General features: G+C 45.7%; 2 protein-coding genes across 7 annotated transcripts in view; one reads left to right on the top strand and one right to left on the bottom strand.

Annotated features, from left to right (window-relative positions):
• The window catches only part of LOC143781301 (uncharacterized), a 618,193-nt gene that overhangs the window by 405,978 nt on the left and 188,145 nt on the right, over positions 1-24,070 (bottom strand). For 3 of the 6 annotated variants that reach the window (XM_077267827.1, XM_077267828.1, XM_077267826.1), the window contains one exon: positions 15,959-16,079. In XM_077267827.1, coding sequence (XP_077123942.1) covers positions 15,959-16,031 — 73 coding nt within the window. In that variant the 5' untranslated portion in view covers positions 16,032-16,079. The remainder of the gene's footprint in view (positions 1-15,958; positions 16,080-24,070) is intronic. The other 3 variants (XM_077267831.1, XM_077267832.1, XM_077267830.1) reach the window with 1 other exon arrangement.
• On the top strand, positions 6,697-9,826 carry LOC143781308 (uncharacterized). Its single transcript, XM_077267849.1, has 4 exons — positions 6,697-6,733; positions 8,685-8,826; positions 8,932-9,082; positions 9,163-9,826. Exons 1-4 carry the CDS (start codon positions 6,701-6,703, stop codon positions 9,824-9,826), a joined length of 990 nt encoding a protein of 329 aa, XP_077123964.1. The 5' UTR covers positions 6,697-6,700.

Here is a 24,070-nt window from a genome sequence, read left to right as displayed (position 1 = left end):
TGGTTTTTGGCTCTTTGCTCTCTGCCACCCCCATAGTTGCACGGACTGCTTTAATTAAAGTGTCCATATTTTCCGTGGAGAAACAAGGCCTTCCTTCCTCATCCGAGGAGGCCGATGATGAAGTCTCCGAGCACTCGCCCTCTTGCAATGAAGGGCTGGAATCGGATATTACCTCCATGCTACTTTTCTCATGCCGCTTGGTTTTAAGGGATGATTTTATTTCCTCCCTAATTACTTCCCTTAAATCTGATACACGAAGGGGAGCTTCTTCCTCTAACGTGCGGTATATACACAACTGACATAACTTTTTTAGATAGGTGTCAGGTAGTGGCTCCGTGCATAACGCACACTGCTTATGCTTGGACTTTGAGGTCTTTTTTCCCTATAAGAAAACATAGTACAGGGGACAATCTGTATCAGCCAATGGTTCAAATATAAAACTCACCACTGCTGATGAAACAATAAAGTACCGGTTTTTGAGGGGGTGAGGTACGACGTGACGTGCCAGGGTCCTGCTGCCCGCGTGCCACATCTCCAGTGTGAGATCTGCTGCTGCTCCTTTGCTCACCTAACGTTCGGTGTTCGGCGTCTCCTGTAGAAGACATGCTGCCGCACACTACTCACCAAGCGCTGCCTTCTTTTCAAAGGTCCCGCGCTCTTCCTCCCGGCCTCCTCCGGAAGTCGTTCCTCTACTTCCGGGTCATAAGCGCCGACATTCTGTAGCGTCGTGCGCGCGTGGTCGACCCGGGGCGGCGCGCCTTCCCCCGGGAACGCCACCTCGACCGCTCAGCTATTCCTCACCGAGCCGGTCCTTGCCAGACGAGGGGGGAGGCTGAAAACAGAACCTCCCCCGACGCTGCTTCCAGGCCCCCGACTCTGCCGTTCTCACCCGGACACCGCACAGAGGCTTGGCGGACCTGGGTAAGCTAAACTGTAGGCTCCCGCCGTCCGGACAGGAACCCAAACTGGAGGGCGAGGGGGGGCCGCCCTTTTTTAACCTGTAGGTTCCTGTCCGGAAGGTGGGCGGATCCCCTCTCTCGTTGTGGGTGCTGTCGTGGCGATAGGAAAACACTGAGCTTGCTCTCCAAACATATTTGCGCAGAGTCCTCGCAAGAACTTTGCAAGTTTTTAGTGAGAGGAATGACTGCTCAAACCAGATCACTAATCCTCTATTATCCCAGCGCCTGCTGCCAATATGTCACGATTCACACCGTGACTGCCAACACTAGGTCACGGGTCCCACCAATGTGTCACGGATCCCAGGGAGGATATCTTTATCATCCCTGCCGCTCACACTAATATGTCATGAACCGGGGATGTTTGGTTGCCCAGCTCTTTTCTGAAGGGGATTTATCTATATCCCACTTCCCAGTTTCGGTTTGGAACTTGCAGCTCTCTGGCGCCCCCTTACCCTCAGGTCAGATTAGGTACTGCACCTAGGGTAATTAGTCTCCAGAAAGGCTGCCTGCTATGTATTGGCTGTTGGGCACACTGCAGCGAGGGCAATAACTACTCCCACTCAGGCAGGAACAATAATTATCAACGCCGCCGTCACTACAAAGATTCTCAATTGCACAGGACAAGGTATGCTGCCACCAGCTCCGAGTAAACGGGTCCGAAGCCAACCCAAATCAGTAGCGCAATTCACTTCAGAGGACACAGTTTGTTTATAGAGCAGAAGAGGCAAGCTTAGTAAAAAAATTACATACTTTACTCCATTAAAAATTAGGCAGTGTTTATAAAAATATTAAAAGGATATTACTAAGGAGACGATCATATGTACATTACAAATGAAAAAGGGATTAAGAGTGAAAATTGACTTACGATTCTTTCATATCATTCAATGGTGCCGTGTGCTAGCTGGGGGAGTGGACCTTCCCCACTTAGTTTCAGTTAGATATATCTCAAGGCACGGTGCATATAATAATTATAATTAAGAGAAAAAATATTTATATATAATATCTAAATCTATAACCACTAATATGCACCAATGGAAAGTAGAATGGACATTCGGAACCATATAGAACAACAAACGAAGAAAAACCGAAACAAAGTCCAAAACATAAATTACAAATTTTATTAAAATATATATAATATGGTGTAACAGTGGGAAAAATACCGTAAAAGGAACATCACCAGGGACAATTAGTCAAATTAAATAAATATAACACCTAATATGATAGTATATATAAGTCTATACCCATGGGCAAAAATTATATGGAGCAGCCAGGAAAATGATAATAAATAAATAATCCATAATAATTGATAATTAAAAGTGCATATACAACCAGTACAAAATATATATATATATATATATATATATATATATATATATATATATATATATATATATATATATATATATATATATATATATATATATATGTATATATATATATATGTATATATATATATATATATATATATATATATATATATATATATATATACACGGTATATATGTGTGGCTCAAAAGGAAACCAGAGTTTACAGATATTGGTGCAAAATAATAGTGCTGGGTCTAAGTGATATAAATTATGTAGTAATCATAGCGATATGGTCATAGTGACCCTAAAGATGAATTGCCCAGCAAGAGACAAAAAAGTACATCCCAGGGACATCTACCCCATTCGGCTTTAGCTGCAGGTAACATTAGGTGGCTTCCTTTTCCTTGTATTTTTTCTCTCGTTTATTTTTATACTTTGTTTTTTGTCTCTTGCTGGGCAATTCATCTTTAGGGTCACTATGACCATATCACTATGATTACTACATAATTTATATCACTTAGACCCAGCACTATTATTTTGCACCAATATCTGTAAACTCTGGTTTCCTTTTGAGCCACACACACACACATATATATATATATATATATATATATATTGTACTGGCTGTATATGCACTTTTAATTATCAATTATTATGGATTATTTATTTATCATCATTTTCCTGGCTGCTCCATATAATTTTTGCCCATGGGTATAGACTTATATATACTATCATATTAGGTGTTATATTTATTTAATTTGACTAATTGTCCCTGGTGATGTTCCTTTTACGGTATTTTTCCCACTGTTACACCATATTATATATATTTTAATAAAATTTGTAATTTATATTTTGGACTTTGTTTCAGTTTTTCTTCGTTTGTTCCACTTAGTTTCAGGTCCGATTGCACAGCCTGTCACAGCTGAATCCCCTGGCAAAAGACACCCCAAGCATCCTGTCTTACTAAGTTATTCAAGCCCCAATCCCAGGCACTCCCCTTGTAGTGACATCACTTAAAAGCTGAGACCTCCTTTTTACTTACACTTAAGAAAACTATTGTTACTCATATCTTGCTGTATGAACTTCGTATCCGGAATACACCCGAATCTCTAGGTGCGCCACGTCAGGGAGATTCTTTTAAGTGTAACTACGGAGCAATTACATGAACTGCTTAAAGAGAAATCCGCACTTTGCACTCGCTGCGTCTAGCGGATCGTGCTTTCAGTGGAAGACAGGTCTACCGATTGATATCTAAAATATGAAATGGGTGTATTTCTAGCCCAACTCGGTGCTGCGATATATTACTTTACAAGAACAATAGAAATCCATGCCCTTTGAGAGTGACTTAGACCAGTTTTAGCTGGTACTAGATGGGAGAATTGTTTACCACAGCTACAGGAGCAATAAACATTCTTTTGGTGGGGGCAATGAGTGATTTAGGATTCACACACTGCTACATATCAGCAAGCTGAAGCAAACAGAGAAGGGGGGTCAGAGCCCACAGCATGTGTGCTAACAGGGAAAACTAAAAATCATATTATACATTATCGTCACACTCGTCAATGTAAATATAGCAGATCCGTTTTATAATTTAACCCTTTGGGAAATCTGGTTTCACCTTTAAGGATCGAATGTGATACATATTTGAGAAGCGCTTTTCTTCAATTACCTCCTCGTGAGGGACAACTGACCCTTTCTATGCCTGTGAACATCAGGGAGGATAAATCTCCCTGGCGTGTGTCTAGGAAATGCCTGGATAGCCCTGACAATGAGCTTTTCATTTTTATAGATGTGGATGCTACGTCATAAATACCTTCTCATAATGTGACCTCACGCTTTCTTGTGGAGCAGACCGCGTATTGTTTAGCACGTAATTTGCATTCAGCTAAGTAAACCACTTGTGTGATGATACATTTGATGAAGGAATCAATAGCACACTGCTCAAAAAAATAAAGGGAATACTAAAATCCCACATCCTAGATATCACTGAATGAAATATTCCAGTTGTAAATCTTTATTCATTACATAGGGGAATGTATTGAGAACAATAAAACCTAAAAATGATCAACGTAAATCACAACTAATATCCCACGGAGGTCTGGAGTTGGAATGATGCTCAAAATCGAAGTGGAAAATGAAGTTACAGGCTGATCCAACTTCAGTGGAACTGCCTCAAGACAAGGAAATGATGCTCAGTAGTCTGTGTGGCCTCCATGTCCCTGATGATCTCCCAACAACGCCTGGGCATGCTCCTGATGAGGCGTCGGATGGTCTCCTGAGGGATCTCCTCCCAGACCTGGACTAAAGCATCCGCCAACTCCTGGACAGTCTGTGGTGCAACGTGACGTTGGTGGATGGTGCAAGACATTATGTCCCAAATGTGCTCAATCGGATTCAGGTCTGGGGAACGCATAGCTTCAATGCCTTCATCTTGCAGAAACTGCTGACACACTCCAGCCACATGAGGTCTAGCATTGTCCTGCATAAGGAGGAACCCAGGGCCAACCGCACCAGCATATGGTCTCACAAGGGGTCTGAGGATCTCATCTCGGTACCTAATGGCAGTCAGGCTACCTCTGGCGAGCACATGGAGGGCTGTGCAGCCCTACAAAGAAATGCCACCCCACACCATTACTGACCCACTGCCAAACCGGTCATGCTGAAAGTTGTTGCAGGCAGCAGATCGCTCTCCACTGGGTCTCCAGACTCTATCACGTCTGTCACGAGTACAGGGCACCAGTGGCAAATTTGCCAATCCTGGTGTTCTGTGGCAAATGCCAAGCATCCTGCACGGTGTTGGGCTGTGAGTACAACCCCCCATCTGTGGACATCAGGCACTCAGACCACCCTCATGGAGTCGGTTTCTAACTGTTTGTACCGACACATGCACATTTGTGGCCTGCTGGAGGTCATTTTGCAGGGCTCTGGCAGCGCTTCTCCTGTTCCTCCTTGTACAAAGGCTGAGGTAAAGGTCCTGTTGCTGGATTGTTGCCCCCTCCACGTCTCCTGGTGTACTGGCCTGTCTCCTGGTAGCGCCTCCAGCCTCTGGACTCTACTCTGACAGACACAGTAAACCTTCTTGCCACAGCTCGCATTGATGTGCCATTCTGGATGAGCTGCACTACCTGAGACACTTGTGTGGGTTGTAGAGTCCGTCTCATGCTACCACGAGTGTGAAAGCACAACCAACATTCAAAAGTGACCAAAACATCAGCCAGAAAGCATTGGTACTGAGATGTGGTCTGTGGTCCCCACCTGCAGAACCACTCCTTTATTGAGTGTCTTGATAATTGGCAATAATTTCCATCTGTTGTCTATTCCATTTGCACAACAGTATGTGAAATTGATTGTCAAACAGTGTTGGTTCCTAAGTGGACAGTCTGATTTCACAGAAGTTTGATTTAATTGGAGTTAGATTCCGTTGTTTAAGCGTTCTTTATTTTTTTGAGCAGTGTATATTACATTCTCTTGTTGTAAGGCTGTGTTTCCACGGTCAGTAAATGCTGCGAGTTTGACGCTGTGTAAATCCGCAGCTTCAAACCCGCAGTGTCCAGATGTTACAGCATAGTGGAGGGGATTTCAGCACAAGCAAAACGCCCATCCACGACACATAGCTTCCAGTCCCACTTTGCAGGAAGGCAAGAGACACCACTTATGTAGCCACAGCAAAGTGAATAAGTGGTCGGTTGGATAACAGATATTGCTTCCAGCATGCTTGCCAGCTCCACCCAGTCTTCCACATGGTCCGGTCTCACCACACTAGAATATGGATCACTTAATCCTCACCCTGATCCCCCTTCCTCCCACATGTCGAGTCCCAGGAGACCTGCGATCCCACACTAGGACACACCGAGGAGCTCTTTACATCATCATTTCTTGATTGTGTCTTCTTACCCTGCATGCTCCAAGAGGGACAGGAGGACATGCTGTTTAGTGATGAATAAAACTGAGCAGCCAAGGCCACAAGACCATGACGGTGGGGAATGGCAAATTTTGTCTAAGGCCATGTTCACACAGTGCGTTTTTTACCGCGGAAACGCGGCGGTTTTGCCGCTGCGGTTCCGCAGCTGTTTTCCATGCAGGGTACAGTACACTGTACCCTATGGAAAACAGGACACACTGTGCACATGGTCCGGAAATTTAAAAAAAAAAGCCGTGCGGAATAGCTCCCGGAAAAAAGAAGGAGCATGTCAATTCTTCGTCCTGAACCGCAGCAGTTCTGCACCCATAGACCTCCATTGTGAGGTCAAAATCGCAGTAAAACACGCAGATCAAAAATATATCTGCGTGTTTTACTGCGGTTTGATGTGCAGAACCGCTGCTGCAGGAAGTGCGGGGGAGCGGGCGGAAGTGCGTGGGCGGAAGTCCGTGGGCGGCGTGTGTGGTCCCGACTGTGTCACGAAGAGACTGTCATCATGGAGTTATACCATCGCATGGGGATCGATGTCGGGCGTCTGATTGATTTGGTAAGTCTGTGTGTCCGTCCCCATGCGACGATATGCCTCTATTGTGCTAAGTCGCCGTATCGGACTACTACTCCCATCCGGTATTAGGATGGGAGAGTTGTCCCTGTGTCCGGCGACTTAGCACAATACTAAAGTTCACACCAAACACAAACACACAATACACATACATGACACACAGTACAGTACATACAACACATAACATAGAGTATATACTCACCATACACCACACTTGTAGGCGAAGCCCTCGATCCTCCAGGAAAAAAATCACAAAATAAAAAATCAAATCCATACTCCCTGTCCGCAGAATCCATAAAACGAGTGTCCCACGCCGATCGGCTGCTCTCCGGCGATACACTGCCAGGAGCGAAGCTCCTAGCAGTGTATCGCGTACTGTCCCGGAGCTCAATGGCGCCGGCGTCTCGGTTAACGGCAGTACAGCTGCGTTGAACTTTCCCACGCAGCACTGCCGTTAAGCGAGAGAGCCGGGGTCAATGACCGCCGGTAAACTCGCTCGCGCATGCGCAGTGACACACCGACAGGAACTATGGCTCCTGTCAGTGTGTTGCTGCAGCCGTGGAGAGCAGACATATCTCTGGATGTGTCTGTTCTCCATGGAAGATCTTCGTGGGACCCTCGATGGATTTCTGCGGACAGGGCCAGGGAGTATGAATTTGTTTTTTTATTTTGCGTCTTTTTCAGGTCGAGGGTCTTCAGGACGGATTGAGCGTACAATAAAATATGGTCAAAAAGTGTGTGTCTTTATTTCATTAAAATAATTTTTTTCTAGTGTTTGTGTTTTTTTTTTTAACCCTTTCATTGGATTAATAATGGATAGGCGTCTTATTGACGCCTCTCCATTATTAACCGGGCTTAATGCCACCTTACAATAGCAAGGTGGCATTAACCCCTCATTACCCCATATCCCACCGCTACACGGGAGTGGGAAGAGAGTGGCCAAGTGCCAGAATAGGCGCATCTTCCAGATGTGCCTTTTCTGGGGTGGCTGGGGGCAGATGTTTGTAGCCAGGGGGGGCCAATAACCATGGACCCTCTTCTGGCTATTAATATCTGCCCTCAGTCACTGGCTTTACCATTCTGGCGGAGAAAATTGCGCGGGAGCCCACGCCAATTTTTTCCGCCATTTAACCCTTTAATAGGATTAATAATGGATAGGCGTCTTATTAACGCCTCTCCATTATTAACCGGGATTAATGCCACCTTACAATAGGAAAAATACGTGCAAATGAAAGACGTGGCACTTAAATACGGGGTACGTGGCACTTAAATACGTGGCACTTGTACGTGATACGTGGCACTTAAATACGTGATACGTGTCACTTATACGTGATACATGTCACTTATACGTGATACGTGGCACATGGCACTTATACGTGGCACTTAAATACGTGGCACGTGGCACTTAAATACGTGGCACTTAAATACGTGGCACGTGGCACTTATACGTGGCACTTAAATACGTGGCACGTGGCACTTTTTTACGTGGCACTTAAATACGTGGCACGTGGCACTTAAATACGTGGCACGTGGCACTTATACGTGGCACTTAAATACGTGGCACGTGGCACTTAAATACGTGGCACTTAAATACGTGGCACTTAAATACGTGGCACGTGGCACTTAAATACGTGGCACTTAAATACGTGGCACGTGGCACTTAAATACGTGGCACTTATACGTGGCACTTAAATACGTGGCACGTGGCACTTAAATACGTGGCACGTGGCACTTAAATACGTGGCACGTGGCACTTAAATACGTGGCACGTGGCACTTTTTTACGTGGCACTTAAATACGTGGCACTTATACGTGGCACTTAAATACGTGGCTTGTGTTCAGTTATTAGGGGTTACTTTGAAATATTTCCAGCAATTGTTTAACATTACTTGGTCGCGCTATAGATTATGAGATGACACTATTGTATTTATTGTAGGTTCGGGATTATCCGGCCTTGTGGGACCCAGCTGATGAATCCTACAAGGATAAATATTTCCGGGACCTAGCCTGGACTAAAATAGTACGAGACCTTATCCCAGATTGGGACAAGTATCCAGGGAGTACACAGCAGCAAATTGGTAATTTTATTTAAATTTATTTAGTAAACCTTGAGTATATTAAAAATATAATTTGTTTAGATCTCACAAAAAATGTTGTTGTATTTTTTAACCTTTTTTTGGTAGATAACGACGTGAGGAAACGTTGGCGCTCAATCAGAGACCGTTTCACGAAGTTCCTGAACGAATGTTCTAAGAGTGGCTCTTCGCCAAGCAGAAGAAAATTTCCCTTTAGCGAAGAGCTGCAGTTTCTTGTGTCCAGTAGGACATTGAGAAAGTAAGTTAAAATCCACTCCACATGATTATTTAAATATAATATGTTGTGCGAAAAATTGATGTTTTTTTTTTCTCCAACAGGACGGAAGGAAACATGTCGGTGGCTGATCTGGAGGACAGCGACAAAGAGGATGGAGCAGGCAGTTCCTCTGGAGTGGGAGGGACCATCTCTACCTCCACTCCCACAGCTTCTGCTGAATCAGCATCCACTTCAGCAGCTGCTGCATCAACATCTAGTTCAGCAGCTGCTGAAGCATCTGATTCCGCAGAAGCTGTGAGAGTGGAGAAGAGAGCTGTCTATCCGGTGGCAGCAGAGAAAAAAAAAAAAAAAACAAAGAAAAACCAAGATGACCAAACTGTCCAAATAGCTTGCGACACGTTAGATCTATTAAAAAAATCAAGTTCTGATGACCACTGCGACTCCTTCGCAATAACTGTGGCTAGAAAAACACGCTCCCTGCCACCGGATAGACAATCTCTTTTCATGTCCATGGTCCAGATGTCCCTCACTGCTCTGGAGGACCCTGCTCCGATATCTCCATACAATGAAGTTCTGATGGGGGTGTTGGGACTTTTCAGGCCCCGACACCGAACACCGGAAACCCCAGCTTCCAGACCCCAGTATTTGGCCCACAGCCAAGTTACTTCGGGAGATAGAGGAAGTTCGCAGCATATGGGGGGAGCACCATATCAATCAGAGGGATCAAATGTCCTCTACACTCCAGAATATACTTTTCTGAATTGAACGTGGGCAAAAGTTTTCAGTGGCACCGAGTTTTTTTTTGTTTGCTTTTTAGCTCCAGTTGCCGGTTGCCTTTGAAAGGGGCTTTTTTTGATTTTTTTCTAATTGAAAAATCTTTTGTAAATATTGCAAAGAATTTGTGTTCTTTTAAATATATTATATTTCACACATAATATTCTCGTCTTTATTACAATGCGGTCAAGGCCGCTATCCTGGGTTTATGGGCTATCAATTAGTGGTTTATGTGTTGATGTGTTAACAATTGTATACGTCATACTGCTATTATTTTCATAAAACACCAAAATTTTTGTAGCCAAAAAAAACAAAAAAAAAAAAAATTACACCCAAATAGATTTTTTATTGATATTACAACCAATTATTTAAAACTTTTTTTGGTAACATGAAACAAAAAAATTTTTTTTCAAACTTTTGTGTTGGTTGCTGGCGTTTCTCATTCTTCGGGATGTTGGCAAAACTGTTATCAGCGATGTCGGCAACATTTCTGGGGGGGTCAGTGTAGATGCATCCTTCTCTGCTGGTCAGGCTGCTCAACACCAGCACAGGAGTATTGCCAGTGCACGGCACCTTCTGGACTCATGAAGTAGTCAGTGAAGGATTCTCTCACACGCACACCCGAGTTGGACGGCCTGCCCAGACCCCCGTTGACCACTGGATTAAATACTGCCTGCTGGTACTCCACATCTACGTCAGTGTTGTACTCACGAGCATAGTTGTGGAGTACACAGCAAGCCTTTATCACAGCATCAACGGTGTCTGTGTCCAACTGAATGGCAGTGTGAAAGATCCTCCACTGACTAGTCATGATCCCAAAGGTGCATTCCACATATCTGCGTGCACGACTCAGCCGATAATTAAAAATCCTCCGTCGGGCATCCAGTCCCCTTCGTGGGTATGGGCGCAGCAGGGTTGTCGTTAAGGGAAACGCCTCATCCGATACCATCACAAAGGGCACTGGATGTGTGGAACCCGGCAAAGGTCTTGGGGCTGGGAGCGTGCCGCCATCTCGAAGAATTTGCATCCCAATCTGTGACGTTCGCAACACCCGAGAATCCCCAGTACTACCATAGGCACCAACATCAATGGCAACAAATTTGTAATGGGCATCAGCCACCGCCATCAGGACCACTGAAAAATACTTCTTATAATTAAAGAAGCGTGATCCTGATCGTGGTGGCTGCTGAACCCGAACATGTTTACCATCGACTGCACCTATGCAGTTTGGGAAATTGGCCACAGACTGAAAGCCTGCTGCAACCTGCAGCCAAGTCTCCTCGGTTGGGGAAGGCATCACTATAGGTTGCAACTTCTGCCAGATGACGGTACATGTACACCTCACAATGTTAGAGATGGTAGATTTACCAACTCTAAATTGGAGGTGCAGTGATGTATAGCTCTCTCCTGTGGCCAAAAATCTGCAAAGAAACAAAAAAGAAAATTAGAAATGTCACACAAAAAGGTAATTACAACATGTCACAAGTAAAGCCGCTATAATATGCGTCCAGCACCATTCAATAATGATGGCATTAACACCCAGCACAACACAAAGGGTGTAAAAAATTTAAATAGAAAGCCTGATGGGACTTGTGCACACACGCATGCGAGATATGACCGAGTGTTGCATGGTAATCCCCGGACCTGCTGCATGCACTCCGTTGTGGAGCGTGCGGCTCCATGTATTGGTATGTGGGTGCACACTCCGCTCCAGAGTGCAGGCGGCAGGGCCGGGGATTACCATGCAACACTCGGCCGTATCTCACGTGTGTGTGTGTATGTGTGCACCCTGTCCAACAGGAGGACTGGGTGGGTTTAATCACACATACTGGACACAGAGACGTGTAGAATAGAGACCTAACGACATTCCCCCCTGAAAAATTGTTACTTACCGCAAGGTGATGAGCAGCCTTTCCTCAGCAGAGATGGACTTCCTCATCACCGTGTCTTGCCGTTTTAAATGGGGTGCCAGGATGGTAAGAAGTCTGTCGAAGGCCGTAATTGTTAGCCGACAAAAAGAGATAAATTTTTCAGGATATCTGAAAAATTAAAAAGAAACACAAAAAAGGGTTACTTCACAAGTATTGCTAGCAAAAAAATGTAAATTAGTCTTCAATATATTTCTACTTACCTCCTCAAATCATTGTACAGCACATGAAAGTGCCCCTTCTCCGTTCGGTCTGCTACAAGCGGGTGCACCCACATCCTTTTCTGCGCACGTCTTCTCTGCCGCAGCCTCTAAAATAAAAAAAAAAATATATATTTTGTAAACACAACAATGAAAAATATATCCAACATGCCTGTAAAACAATGTGGATTATGTAAGGGTACGTGTCCACATTCAGGAAGGCCCACCCCCTTCTGGGACGCAATGATGCCAGATGTGTTCATTGTACAAATCCGGCATCATCGCACCCCACGCATAGGGCCCTGTTTTATTCCTTGCGGAGCCGCAGCTTCTCAGCAAGGAACACGGACATGCTGTGATCATAAAAGACGCGCAGCATGTCCAGAGTCGCAGGGCTGACGCATGACACACAGTGGACACGTGATTTCATGAAATCCCCTCCACTATGCTGTTACATCTGGACGCTGCATGTTTGGCGCTGCGGCCCCACGCAGCGCCAAACACACAGCGTTTCCAGAACGTGGACATGTACCCATAACCCAATATATAAAACAAATAGACATCTGCTTACCTGACGTTTATGACGATTCAAGATTAGAAGAATCAACCCCAGGATCGCAATCCGGTGTGGTGTGCGGAGCTGGATCCGCGGGCTGTCATCTGGCCTACTCTCAGCACTCTGCAGAGCGCTGTCATTACAAACACGTCCACTCATTTTGGTGTGTTAGTTCCAAAATGGAGGATGGAAGAAGAAAAGGGTTGGACAAGGAAATGACATCATTTTTTTTTTTTTTTCCTCCCCACTGCAGTAAACTTTATTTCTGTTAAACACAGACAATCTGCAGACAAAACTGCATCAAAAAACGCACTAAAAAACGCACTAAAAAACGCACCAAAAACGCACCAAAAAACGCACCTGCGTTTTCTGCAGAGACCTGCAGTTTCAGTCAGGAAAAAAAAAGGATGGAAATCCTGAACGTGTGAACATACCCTAAAGGTACCTTCACACGAAGCGACGCTGCAGCGATAGCGACAACGATGCCGATCGCTGCAGCGTCGCTGTTTGGTCGCTGGAGAGCTGTCACACAGACCGCTCTCCAGCGACCAACGATGCCGAGGTCCCCGGGTAACCAGGGTAAACATCGGGTTGCTAAGCGCAGAGCCGACGTTGCAGCGTCCTGGCTAGCGATATCGTTTAGTTTGACACGCAGCAGCGATCAGGATCCTGCTGTGATGTCGCTGGTCGCTGAATAAAGTTCAGAACTTTATTTGGTCGTCAGACCGGCGTGTATCATCGTGTTTGAAAGCAAAAGCAACGATACCAGCGATATTTTACACTGGTAACCAGGGTAAACATCGGGTTACTAAGCGCAGGGCCGCGCTCATTAACCCGATGTTTACCCTGGTTACCAGCGTAAAATGTAAAAAAAACAAACAGCACATACTCACCTGCGCATCCCCCAGCGTCTGCTTCCTGACACTGACTGAGTGCTGCCGGCCCCAACAGCAGAGCGGTGACGACACCGGTGCTGTACTTTCACTTTACGGCGCTCAGTCAGTGTCAGGAAGCGGACGCTGGGGGACGCGCAGGTGAGTATGTACTGTTTGTTTTTTTTTACTTTTACGCTGGTAACCAGGGTAAACATCGGGTTAATGATCGCGGCCCTGCGCTTAGTAACCCGATGTTTACCCTGGTTACCAGTGTAAAATATCGCTGGTATCGTTGCTTTTGCTTTCAAACACAACGATACACGCCGGTCTGACGACCAAATAAAGTTCTGAACTTTATTCAGCGACCAGCGACATCACAGCAGGATCCTGATCGCTGCTGCGTGTCAAACTAAACGATATCGCTAGCCAGGACGCTGCAACGTCACGGATTGCTAGCGATATCGTTACAAAGTCGTTTCGTGTGAAGGTACCTTTAGGAGGAAGATGGTGATAAGACACAGTTGCTGATAAGTCAGGTTGTTGCTAAGTCACCAATTCAGGAGGACCAGGGCAGCGCATGGCGGTGGAAGACGAGGTGGTGGTTGATGAAGTCACTGAACCAACCTGGGAAACCTGGGGCATGCAGAGCAAGGCCAGCAGAACTGAAGGGGACAGATCGGCAGTACCGAAACCGGCAGGAATAGGTAGTAGGGTGACCAGGGGGAGAAGGTGGGAAATTATTCCGCCGACACTCGTCAACTTCTTCTTCAAAGAATTAGAAGATCCCCAGTCTGGTTCTTTTAAAGCAGAGAGTTCTAAGTAAAAAAAAATGGTAATTTACAACCTGTGCAATGAAAAAAATAAGCAAGGGCCTGACTACTAAGAGCCTAAACACCAACCTGCATGATCAGGAACATGTCATCTAAGCACCTGAGAACGATTGGGTCTACAATTGGTGCCAATGGGTGACACCACTGCCTCTTCCCCTGTGGTAGGTGATGGCCAATCCCCTGTCTACGATACTGTTGCAGATGCCTCCCACCATACGCCTTTTATTGCACATTCTGAGGCACCATTATCAGGTGTTACAAAATCGTTGTCCAAGCACAGCATTCAGCTGTCCCTACCCCAGGCCTTGAAATGAAAAAGAAAATTCTCAGCCATCTACCTATGGGCCCAAATGCTAAATGTGCACATTTCCAGGCTGCTTGCCGTGGAAATGTTGCCTTTTTAAGTTTGTAGACACAAAGTATTTCTGCTGACTCATGGCGGCAGCTTTCCCTTGATTCTTTGTCCCCAGCTGACTATTTCTTTTGGTGTGGCATTTCCTCTTCTACTAGCACGTGTCCAGGAATATCACTCATGCCCTCATGCCCTTACCAATGCACTTACTGGGATTGTCCACTACACGACCGATACGTGGACACGTGTCATGTCCCCTGGTCCTTGTGTGGCTAAGTCCTGAACCCGAACCCGTCCGAACCTGCTTCCCCAGTCCAAACACGTTTTTCCTAATTCATGTTTGGCCAGTGCCTGAACCAGAAAACCCTGGTTGGTGTGCAGCCAGTTTCTCCACCTGCTCCTCTGGTACGTGTGTGGTCAGTGCCTGAACTCGAACCCCTGGTCCTTGTGCAGCAAGAGCCTGAAGCAGCTTCCCATCAACCCACTGAGGCCAGTGCCTGAACCTGAAACCCTGGTCCTTGTGTGTCCAGTGCCTCAACCTGCTCCCTTGGTCCTTCCCCGGTCAGTTCCTCAACATGCTCCACTGGTCTGTGTGTGGACAGTGCCTGAACCCGACCCTCTGGTCCTAGTTCGGCCATTGCAAGAACCTGCTTCCCTGTTCTGTGTGTTACCAGCGCCTGAACCTGTTCCCCTGGTCCATGTGTGGCCAGTTCCTGAACCTGTTCCCCTGGTCCATGTGTAGCCCGTTCCTGAACCTGCTCCCCTGGTCTGTGTGTGGTCAGTGCCTGAACCTGCTTCCCTACTCCATGTGTGGCCAGTGCCACAACCTACTCCACAGTCCGTGTGTGTGTCCAGGACCTGAACCTATTCCGGAGATCCACGAGTCTGGACAGCTATACCAGTCTCCAAATTCAGTCCTGTCAGTGACTCCTTGTCAGTGTCGTTCTTCCTGAGTATCCAGAACTGGCATAGTCTGAGCAGAGCCAGAGACCGTGTCAGTGTGTGTGACCCTTGGGGTGAGCAGCTGCAGTACCAGGGACTGCCCTGGAGTGATAGCCGGCCGATATAAGCAGCTCAAGCATGACTCCACCATCAGGAGCTCCAGCGAAAACCAGGAACTCGATTAGCTACGCCTTTCTTAGTTAAGCCCAACCCTGCTCCTATTTCACCTCTATGTTCTCGCTGTATCTTACACCCATATTATAGATGCACAGCGGTGTTATCACATATAGCGCTATCACATTATCTCCAGATATCACCTGTATTACCTGAATCAATAGCTGAAAAAACACAAAACATAAACCCTCCATCCCAGAACTGTCCGGTCTGGAGAATGAGGAGAATGTGACCCTTCTCTGCTTTATTTAATGGTGGCTCCTCACCGGGGTGGTTACCTGTGGGATCGTCCTCTGTGCACCGCTCATCACCCTGCACATCACGCTTTTCTTTCTCCATTATGGCTGTAGTATTATTATTTTCAAATTTTACACCTGGATTTCAGATCTGTGAAAAAAATAATGGAAAAATCACAAACCGAAGGAAAAGTAACAGCAAAAACACAAGAAAGGAAAAGTCACGTGGAAAGTTCTAGATGACCAGAGAAGATCAGTAAAGAGGCGCCATCATCTCTCCGGACATGACGGCTTTAGTAAATCCTCATAGTCTCCATTATATGATTCTGGAGCATCTCGCTTTATATCTCGGCCTTGTACCGTACCTCTGTTATTCCTACTGATAATGTATGAATATATTGACAGCCGGGTGTTACCAGGTGAGAGATGTCTCAGCACAGTCCAATCAGTTCACAGGGTCAGTGTATGGACATGCCCCTTTAATAAATCTAATGTAAACACCCAGTTGTCAATTTATTCATAGCTGAGGACCCCCGTGCCAAAAGCGTCTAGAAAGTTTTTACTCAGGGTCAAGAAACCAGGATCTGGTGACTGCGTCGGCGTTTCCTTCCATGTAATGTCACTCCGCGCCGTGAGGTCAGACGTGGATATTGCTGTGTGATAACCAGAAGAGGATCCTGTGGTCAGAGGATCCTTCAGATCTAGATCTGATGTGAGAATAGGCCAGGGCCTATTTAACACTTCAAGGACCAGAGATTTTATTTGCTTTTGTTTTTTTCCCTCACAGGTGAGGGATATGGTTGTTTGTCATTTTTCTTTTTTTAATAATAATAATAATAATAATAATAATAATAATAATAATAATCTTTATTTTATATAGCGCTAACATATTCCGCAGCGCTTTACATGTTGCACACATTATCATCACTGGGCTCACAATCTACATTCCCTACCAGTATGTCTTTGGAATGTGGGAGGAAACCGGAGAACCCGGAGGAAACCCACGCAAACACGGAGAGAACATACAAACTCTTTGCAGATGTTGTCCTTGGTGGGGTTTGAACCCAGGACTCCAGCGCTGCTAACCACTGCGCCACCGTGCTACCCCTTTTTTTACAGGACACCAGGGATTCAATGGATTGGGCATTAGGTGACTCACAAAGTCCCCTTCCCGCATGCTGCTGCGTTCCCGCAAACCGCATTACTGGTACGGCGGCACGACGATCGTGCGGCCTTACGGAGAGCGGCGTGGCGACCCGTGCGGCTGTCAGCTGTATGTGACAGCTGACACCCCGCAGCAATGCCCACGATCGGCACAGAGAACAATCGCGATGCGATCGCGTTGTTCCGGTGTTCCCCATAGAGACCCCGGCTCCAAAATGGCCACGGGCGTCCTTCCGGGTCCTTCACTGAGGTGGCTTGGAGGCGCCTGCTGAGATCAGACGCCGGCAAGCCTCCTACAGTGCCTGTCAGATCGCTGATCTGACACAGTGCTATGCAAAGTGTCAGATCAGCAATCTGACTTTATATAGTAATGTCCCAACCTGGGACAATGTAATAAAGTAAAGAAAAAAAATATATATATTTTGCAATAAATCCATTCATTTCTGTAAATAAAAAAACAATAAAAGTACACATATTTGGTATCACCGCGTCCATAAGGACCCACTCTATAAAACTATCCCACTAGTTACCCCTTCAGTAAACACCGTAAAAAAAAAAAAAGAGGCAAAAAAATGCTTTAGCATCATATTGCCGAACGAAAAGTGCAATAAAACGCGATCAAAAAGACAGATATAAATAAACATGGTACCTCTGAAAACGTCATCTTGTCCCGCAAAAAAGCCGCCATACAGCACCATCAGCAGAAAAATAAAAAAGTTATAGCTCTGAGAATAAAGCGATGCAAAAACAATTTGTTGTTTTTTTTTTTTATATAAAATAATTTTTATTGTTTAAAAGCGCAAAACATAAAAAAAATAAATGAGGTATCGCTGCAATCGTACTGACCCGAAGAATAAAACTGCTTTATACTATTCCGCGTGTGGTAAAATTGATAAACGCCCCCCCCCAAGAAATTCAGGAATAGCTGTTTTTTGTTCATTCTGCCTCCCAAAAAATCGGAATAAAAAGCGATCAAAAAATGTCATGTACCCAAAAATGATACCAACAAAAACGTCAACTCGTCCGGCAAAAAACAAGACCTCACTTGACTCTGTGGGCCAAAATATGGATAAATTATAGCTCTCAAAATGTGGTGATGCAAAAACTATTTTTTGCAATAAAAAGCGTCTTTTAGCGTGTGACCACCGCCAAACAAAAACCCGCTATAAAAACCCGCTATCAATAGTAAATCAAACCCCCCTTCATCACCCCCTTAGTTAGGGAAATATAATAAAATAAAAAAATGTATTTATTTCCATTTTCCCATTAGGGTTAGGGCTAAAGTTGGATTTAGGGTTTGGATTATGTTTACGGTTGGGGTTAGGGTTGGAATTAGGGTTAGGGGTGTGTTGGGGTTAGTGGTGTGGTTCGAGTTATGGTTGGGAATAGGGTTAGGGGTGTGTTCGGGTTAAGGGTGGGATTACGGTTGGGAGTGTGTTGGGGTTAGGGGTGTGTTGGCGTTAGTGGTGTGGTTAGGGTTATGGTTGGGATTAGGGGGTGTGGTTACGGTTATGATTGGAAGTGTGTTGGGGTTAGGGGTGTGTTGGGGTTAGTGGTGTGGTTAGGGTTATGGTTGGGATTAGGGTTAGGGGTGTGTTCGGGATAGGGGTGTGGTTAGGGTTGGGATTACGGTTAGGGGTGTGTTGGGGTTAGGGTTGGAGTTAGAATTGAGGGGTTTCCACTGTTTAGGCACATCAGGGGCTCTCCAAACGCGACATGGCGTCCGATCTCAATTCCAGCCAATTTTGCATCGAAAAGTCAAATGGTGCTCTCTCCCATCCGAGCTCTGCCGTGCTCCCAAACAGTGGTTTACCCCCACATATGGGGTATCCGTGTACTCAGGACAAATTGCACAACAACTTTTGAAGTCCAATTTCTCCTGTTACCCTTGGGAAAATAAAAAATTTGGGGTGAAAAATCATTTTTGTGAAAACAAAATATGAATTTTTTTTTGTACGGCTCTACAATATAAACGTCTGTGAAGCACTTGGGGGTTCAAAGTGCTCACCACACATCTAGGTTTGTTCCTTAGGGGGTCTAGTTTCCAAAATGGTGTCACTTGGGGGGGTCTCCACTGTTTATGCACATCAGAGGCTCTCCAAACATGACATGGTGTCAGATCTCAATTCCAGCAAATTTTGCATTGAAAAGTGGAACAGTGGTTTACCCCCACATATGGGGTGTCAGCGTACTCAGGACAAATTGTATAACAACGTTTGGGATCCAATTTCTCCTGTTACCCTTGGGAAAATAAAACAAATTGGATCTGAAGTACAATTTTTGTGAAAAAAAGTTAAATGTTCAATTTTTTTTAAACATTCCAAAAATTCCTGTGAAGCACCTGAAGGGTTAATAAACTTCTTGAATGTGGTTTTGAGTACCTTGAGGGTATGTGCACACGTTCAGGATTTCTTGCAGAAATTTCCTGACAAAAACTGGACATTTCTGCCAGAAATCCGCATGCGTTTTTTCCGCGTTTGTGCGTTTTTTTCCGGAGCTTCCCATTAAATAGCGAGAAAAACCGCAAAATTAATGAACATGCTGCGTTTTTTACCGCGATGAGTTTTTTTCGTGGAAAAAAAAACACATCATGTGCACAAAAATTGGGGAATGCATTCTAAATGACAGGATGCATATGTATTTGTTTTTTATGCATTTTTATTGCGTTTTTATAGCAAAAAAACTGAACGTGTGCACATACCCTGAGGGGTGCAGTTTTTAGAATGGTGTCAATTTTGGGGATTTTCTATCATATAGGCCCTCAAAGTCACTTCAAGTGTGTGGTGGTCCCTAAAAAAATTGTTTTGCAAGTTTTGTTGTAAAAATTAGAAATCGCTGGTCAACTTTTAACCCTTATAACTTCCTAACAAAAAAAAATATGTTTCCAAAATTGTGCTAATGAAAAGCAGACGTGGGAAATGTTATTTATTAACTATATTGCGCGATATGACTCTCTAATTTAAGGGCATAAAAACTAAAAGTTTGAAAATTGCAAAATTTTTGCCAAATTTCCATTCTTTCCACAAACAAACGCAAGTCATATCGAAGAACTTTTACCACTATCATAAAGTACAATATGTCACGAGAAAACTATCTCAGAATCACCAGGATCCGCTAAAGCGTTTCAGAGTTATAACCACATAAAGTGACAGTGGTCAGAATTGAAAAAAATGGTCTGGTCAGGAAGTTGAAAACAGGCTTCGGGGTGAAGGGGTTAGGGATACAGCACTACATAGTACCCAGTATCCTCTGGATTGCAGCCGGGAACCATGCCCTCAAGTTTGCAGACGATAAACACGCTAGTCCTTCTTCGGGCATAGGACAGTCTACTGCCGGGTATAAGACAGTCCACCTCCGAGACCAGTTGCCGTGGGCGACTGCACCGCTGTGTATGCTGTGGGTGCCAGGCCTCTGAGCTGCCTTGGCTGCTTGGCTCCGCTTATCTGTGTTGCCTCACATAGCTGACTGCTCTGCCCTCTAGCACTCACCAGACTGACATTCAACCTGACATTGGACCTGACATACCCAAACCCTTTACTGCAGGGATTTTAACTAGGATCTGTGGCCTTCAGCCACATGGAAAACCCGGGCCTGGAATAAAATGGACTGTACGACTATCATCCTGCAGTGTGTTTCAAAATACAAAAACCCAGAGCAGGTTTTCCCAACTCTGCCCTGGACACTAGCACAAAGACTAACACTTATTCTTAGTCTGCACTACAATCACAGCTACGCCTGTGACTGCAATGCACTCTCATGGCCTCCATAAGCCTCTGTGAGCATCATGGGGAGAATAAACAGCAACCTCTATCTGTGACATCGGTCACTGCCTCACATAATGTTGTTCATTGTTTTCGTTTTTGTTACAGGGAATGTAAATGTTGTTACTTAAAAAAAAAGTAAAACAGTTCTATTTCAAATAAAGGACTTTATACTGGCTATGTATTTATTTACCATATACCGTATTTTTCGCTTTGTAAGACGCTCCGGATTATAAGACACACCCCAAATTTTGAGGAGAAAAATAGGAAAAAACTTTTTTTAATAAATTGGTGGGGCGTCTTATAATCCATGCGTCTTATTACTTACCAGGGGTTGTGGCTGCGGTGGATCAGGGTCCCAGGGTCGTTGCTGGAGGCAGGAGTGGAGCATTGCTGCAGGCTGGCATGAGGGGGTCTGCAGGAGGGGCTCCGGTTCTGCAGGGGGGGCTCCGGTTCTGCAAGGGGGCCTCCGTGCTGCAGGGGGGCCTCCGGTGCTGCAGGGGGGCCTCCGGTGCTGCAGGGGGGCCTCCGGTGCTGCAGGGGGGGCCTCCGGTGCTGCAGGGGGGCCTCTGGTGCTGCAGGGGGGCCTCCGGTGCTGCAGGGGGGCCTCCGGTGCTGCAGGGCTGTCTTCAGTGCTGCGGGGGGCTCTGGCAACATTTTGTGAAAGACCAGAGCCCCCCGGCAGTTGTCCATGCATTCCTGTATAGACTGACTCCGGGAAAATGGCCGCCGGAATCTCGAGAGATGAGATCTCAGAGCTGAAATCTCATCTCCCGAGATTCCGGCGGCCATTTTCCCAGAGTCAGTCATACAAGAACGCATGGACGAACTGCCAGGGGGCTCTGGTCTTTCACAAAATGTCGCCAGAGCCCCCCGCAGCACCGGAGCCTCCAGCATCACCCGGGGCAGCAGCGGTGACGGGCGACAGTGGTGGCGGGCGGCGGACACCCCCTCATCCCAGCCGGTAAGCGGTATATCCGCTTTGTAAGACGCACCCCCATTTTCCCCCAAAATTTGGGGGAAATAAAGTGTGTCTTACAAAGCGGAAAATACGGTAACTATAAGATTAGTAATGGATAGGTGTCTTAAAGATGCCTCTACATTACTAACCCGTGGGCTTGATGTCACCTGACAATACAAAAGGTGACATCAACCCCACAAATATTATCCCACTTTTCACCGCATCAGAGTCATTTGGATGTTTTGGGTTGTCATTATGATTTAAAAAGAGAAAACACAGTAGTTTGACAATAAATGGATTCACCCAACCACTAACCATGAGTGGAGAAAAAGTTTTGGTGTTTTCATTGCTATTCTCTGAAAAAAGGGCTAAAAAAATTCTGCCGGGGAATGTAAACTTTTGAGCACAACTGTATATAAATGTATTTGCATTTTGCAGTGAGAAATAAGTATTTGATCCCCTACCAAATATTAAGGGTATGTTTCCACGTTCAGGAAACGCTGCGTTTTTGATGCTGCGTTTTTCCGCAGCGTCAAAAACGCAGCGTCCAGATGTTACAGCATAGTGGAGGGGATTTCATGAAATCCCGACTCCACTATGCGTTAAAAAACGCATGCGTTTTTGCCGCGAAAACGCATGCGTGGTGCGTTTTTTCAAAACGCAGCATGTTGCTACAATGAGCAAAACACGCAGGCACACCGCAGGTGACCTGCCAGTGACCTCAGGTGCAGTTTTGGTCAGGATTTTACTTGCATAAAATCCTGACCAAAGCCTGAAGCAATCCTGAACGTGGACACATACCCTAAGAGTTCTGGCTCCTACAGACCAGTTAGACGCTCCTAATCAACTCGTTACCTGCATTAAAGACAGCTGTCTTAGTCACCTTTATAAAAGACTGCTGTCCACAGAGTCAATTAATCAGTCAGACTCTAACCTCTACAACATGGGCAAGACCAAAGAGCTTTCTAAAGATGTCAGGGACAAGATCATAGACATGCACAAAGCTGGAATTGGCTGCAAAACCGTAAGTAAGACCAGAGGTGTATTTAGGTTTTCTGGCACCCGGGGAAAGAATTCAGTTTGGCGTACCCCCCCCCCCCCCCCCCTCCTCCAAGGACATATGCATTATGTCATGCACCGACGAGCTGCTTTTCCTAATGATCTCAATTTTCAGTGAAAAACTGAGATAAGCAGGAAGAGAAGCTCGTTGTGACAGGACTATAAGGGTATGTGTCCACGGTAAGTAAACGCTGCTTGTTTGATGCTGCGCAGAGCTGCAGCGTCAAACACGCAGCGTCCAGATGTTCCAGCATAGTGGAGGAGATTTTTTGAAATCCCGTGTCCACTATGCTTGGAATCACGCACGCGGCGGCCCTGCGAGTCCGGACATGCTGCGCGTCTTTGCAGATCGCAGCATGTCCGTCTACCTTGCGGGGACGCTGCGTCCCCGCAAGGCATAACACAGGGCCCTATGCGTGGGGTGCGGTGATCCCGGATGTGTACAATAAACACATCCGGCATCATCGCGTCCCAGAAGGGGGAGGGGCTTAGCGCCGAGCGGCTTTGCCGCTCCGACGATACCACCGGCCATCCTGAACGTGGACACGTACCCTTAGTGTGAAAATAGCATATGAGTGAAGTGTCCATGTGACGACTACTGAAACCTGCAGAGCTGAATCCTGACATTGCAGGCTTCTGAATTCTGACAACGAATGCACTGCACACTTTTGGGATTCTCCCTTGCCGGTGGACGGTCATGTCAGCACAAGCATGTGATTTGTATCCTTCTGGCCACATTCCGACTAGACGTGTCTGACCTCGCTCAGTTCATTTTCATTTACTAAGGCCACACATGTCTAGTCAGCATGTGACCGCATGAATGTAAATCGCCAGCACGAGAGAATCCTGACAGCGTGCAGTGCGCACTGTGAAAATTCAGAAGTCTGCAGTCACAAAGAATGACTGCATCACAAACCTGGACATCCCCTTTAATGCTCCTAACAAATAAAAGCATGAGAATTAGTCAGTATCACAAATAAAATTTACATCCAGGTACCTTATAGATGACGTCGTCTCTGGCGTCAGTCTCCTTTTCTTCATCTTGTCCAGACCCCATGATGAGTTTTCTCATCCACAGCCGTCTCTGCAGACTTCCATCTTCTCAGGTCTTTTGCAGCACATCCCCACACAACGCCCTTAACCCCTTCACCCCCAAGGGTGGTTTGCACGTTAATGACCGGGCCAATTTTTACAATT

Source organism: Ranitomeya variabilis, chromosome 6 (genome assembly GCF_051348905.1).
Source record: "Ranitomeya variabilis isolate aRanVar5 chromosome 6, aRanVar5.hap1, whole genome shotgun sequence".
In the NCBI taxonomy this organism is placed as follows: Eukaryota; Metazoa; Chordata; class Amphibia; order Anura; family Dendrobatidae; genus Ranitomeya; species Ranitomeya variabilis.
The sequence above is the reverse complement of the archived record's forward strand: the minus strand, read 5'-3'. Positions and strand labels throughout refer to the sequence as shown.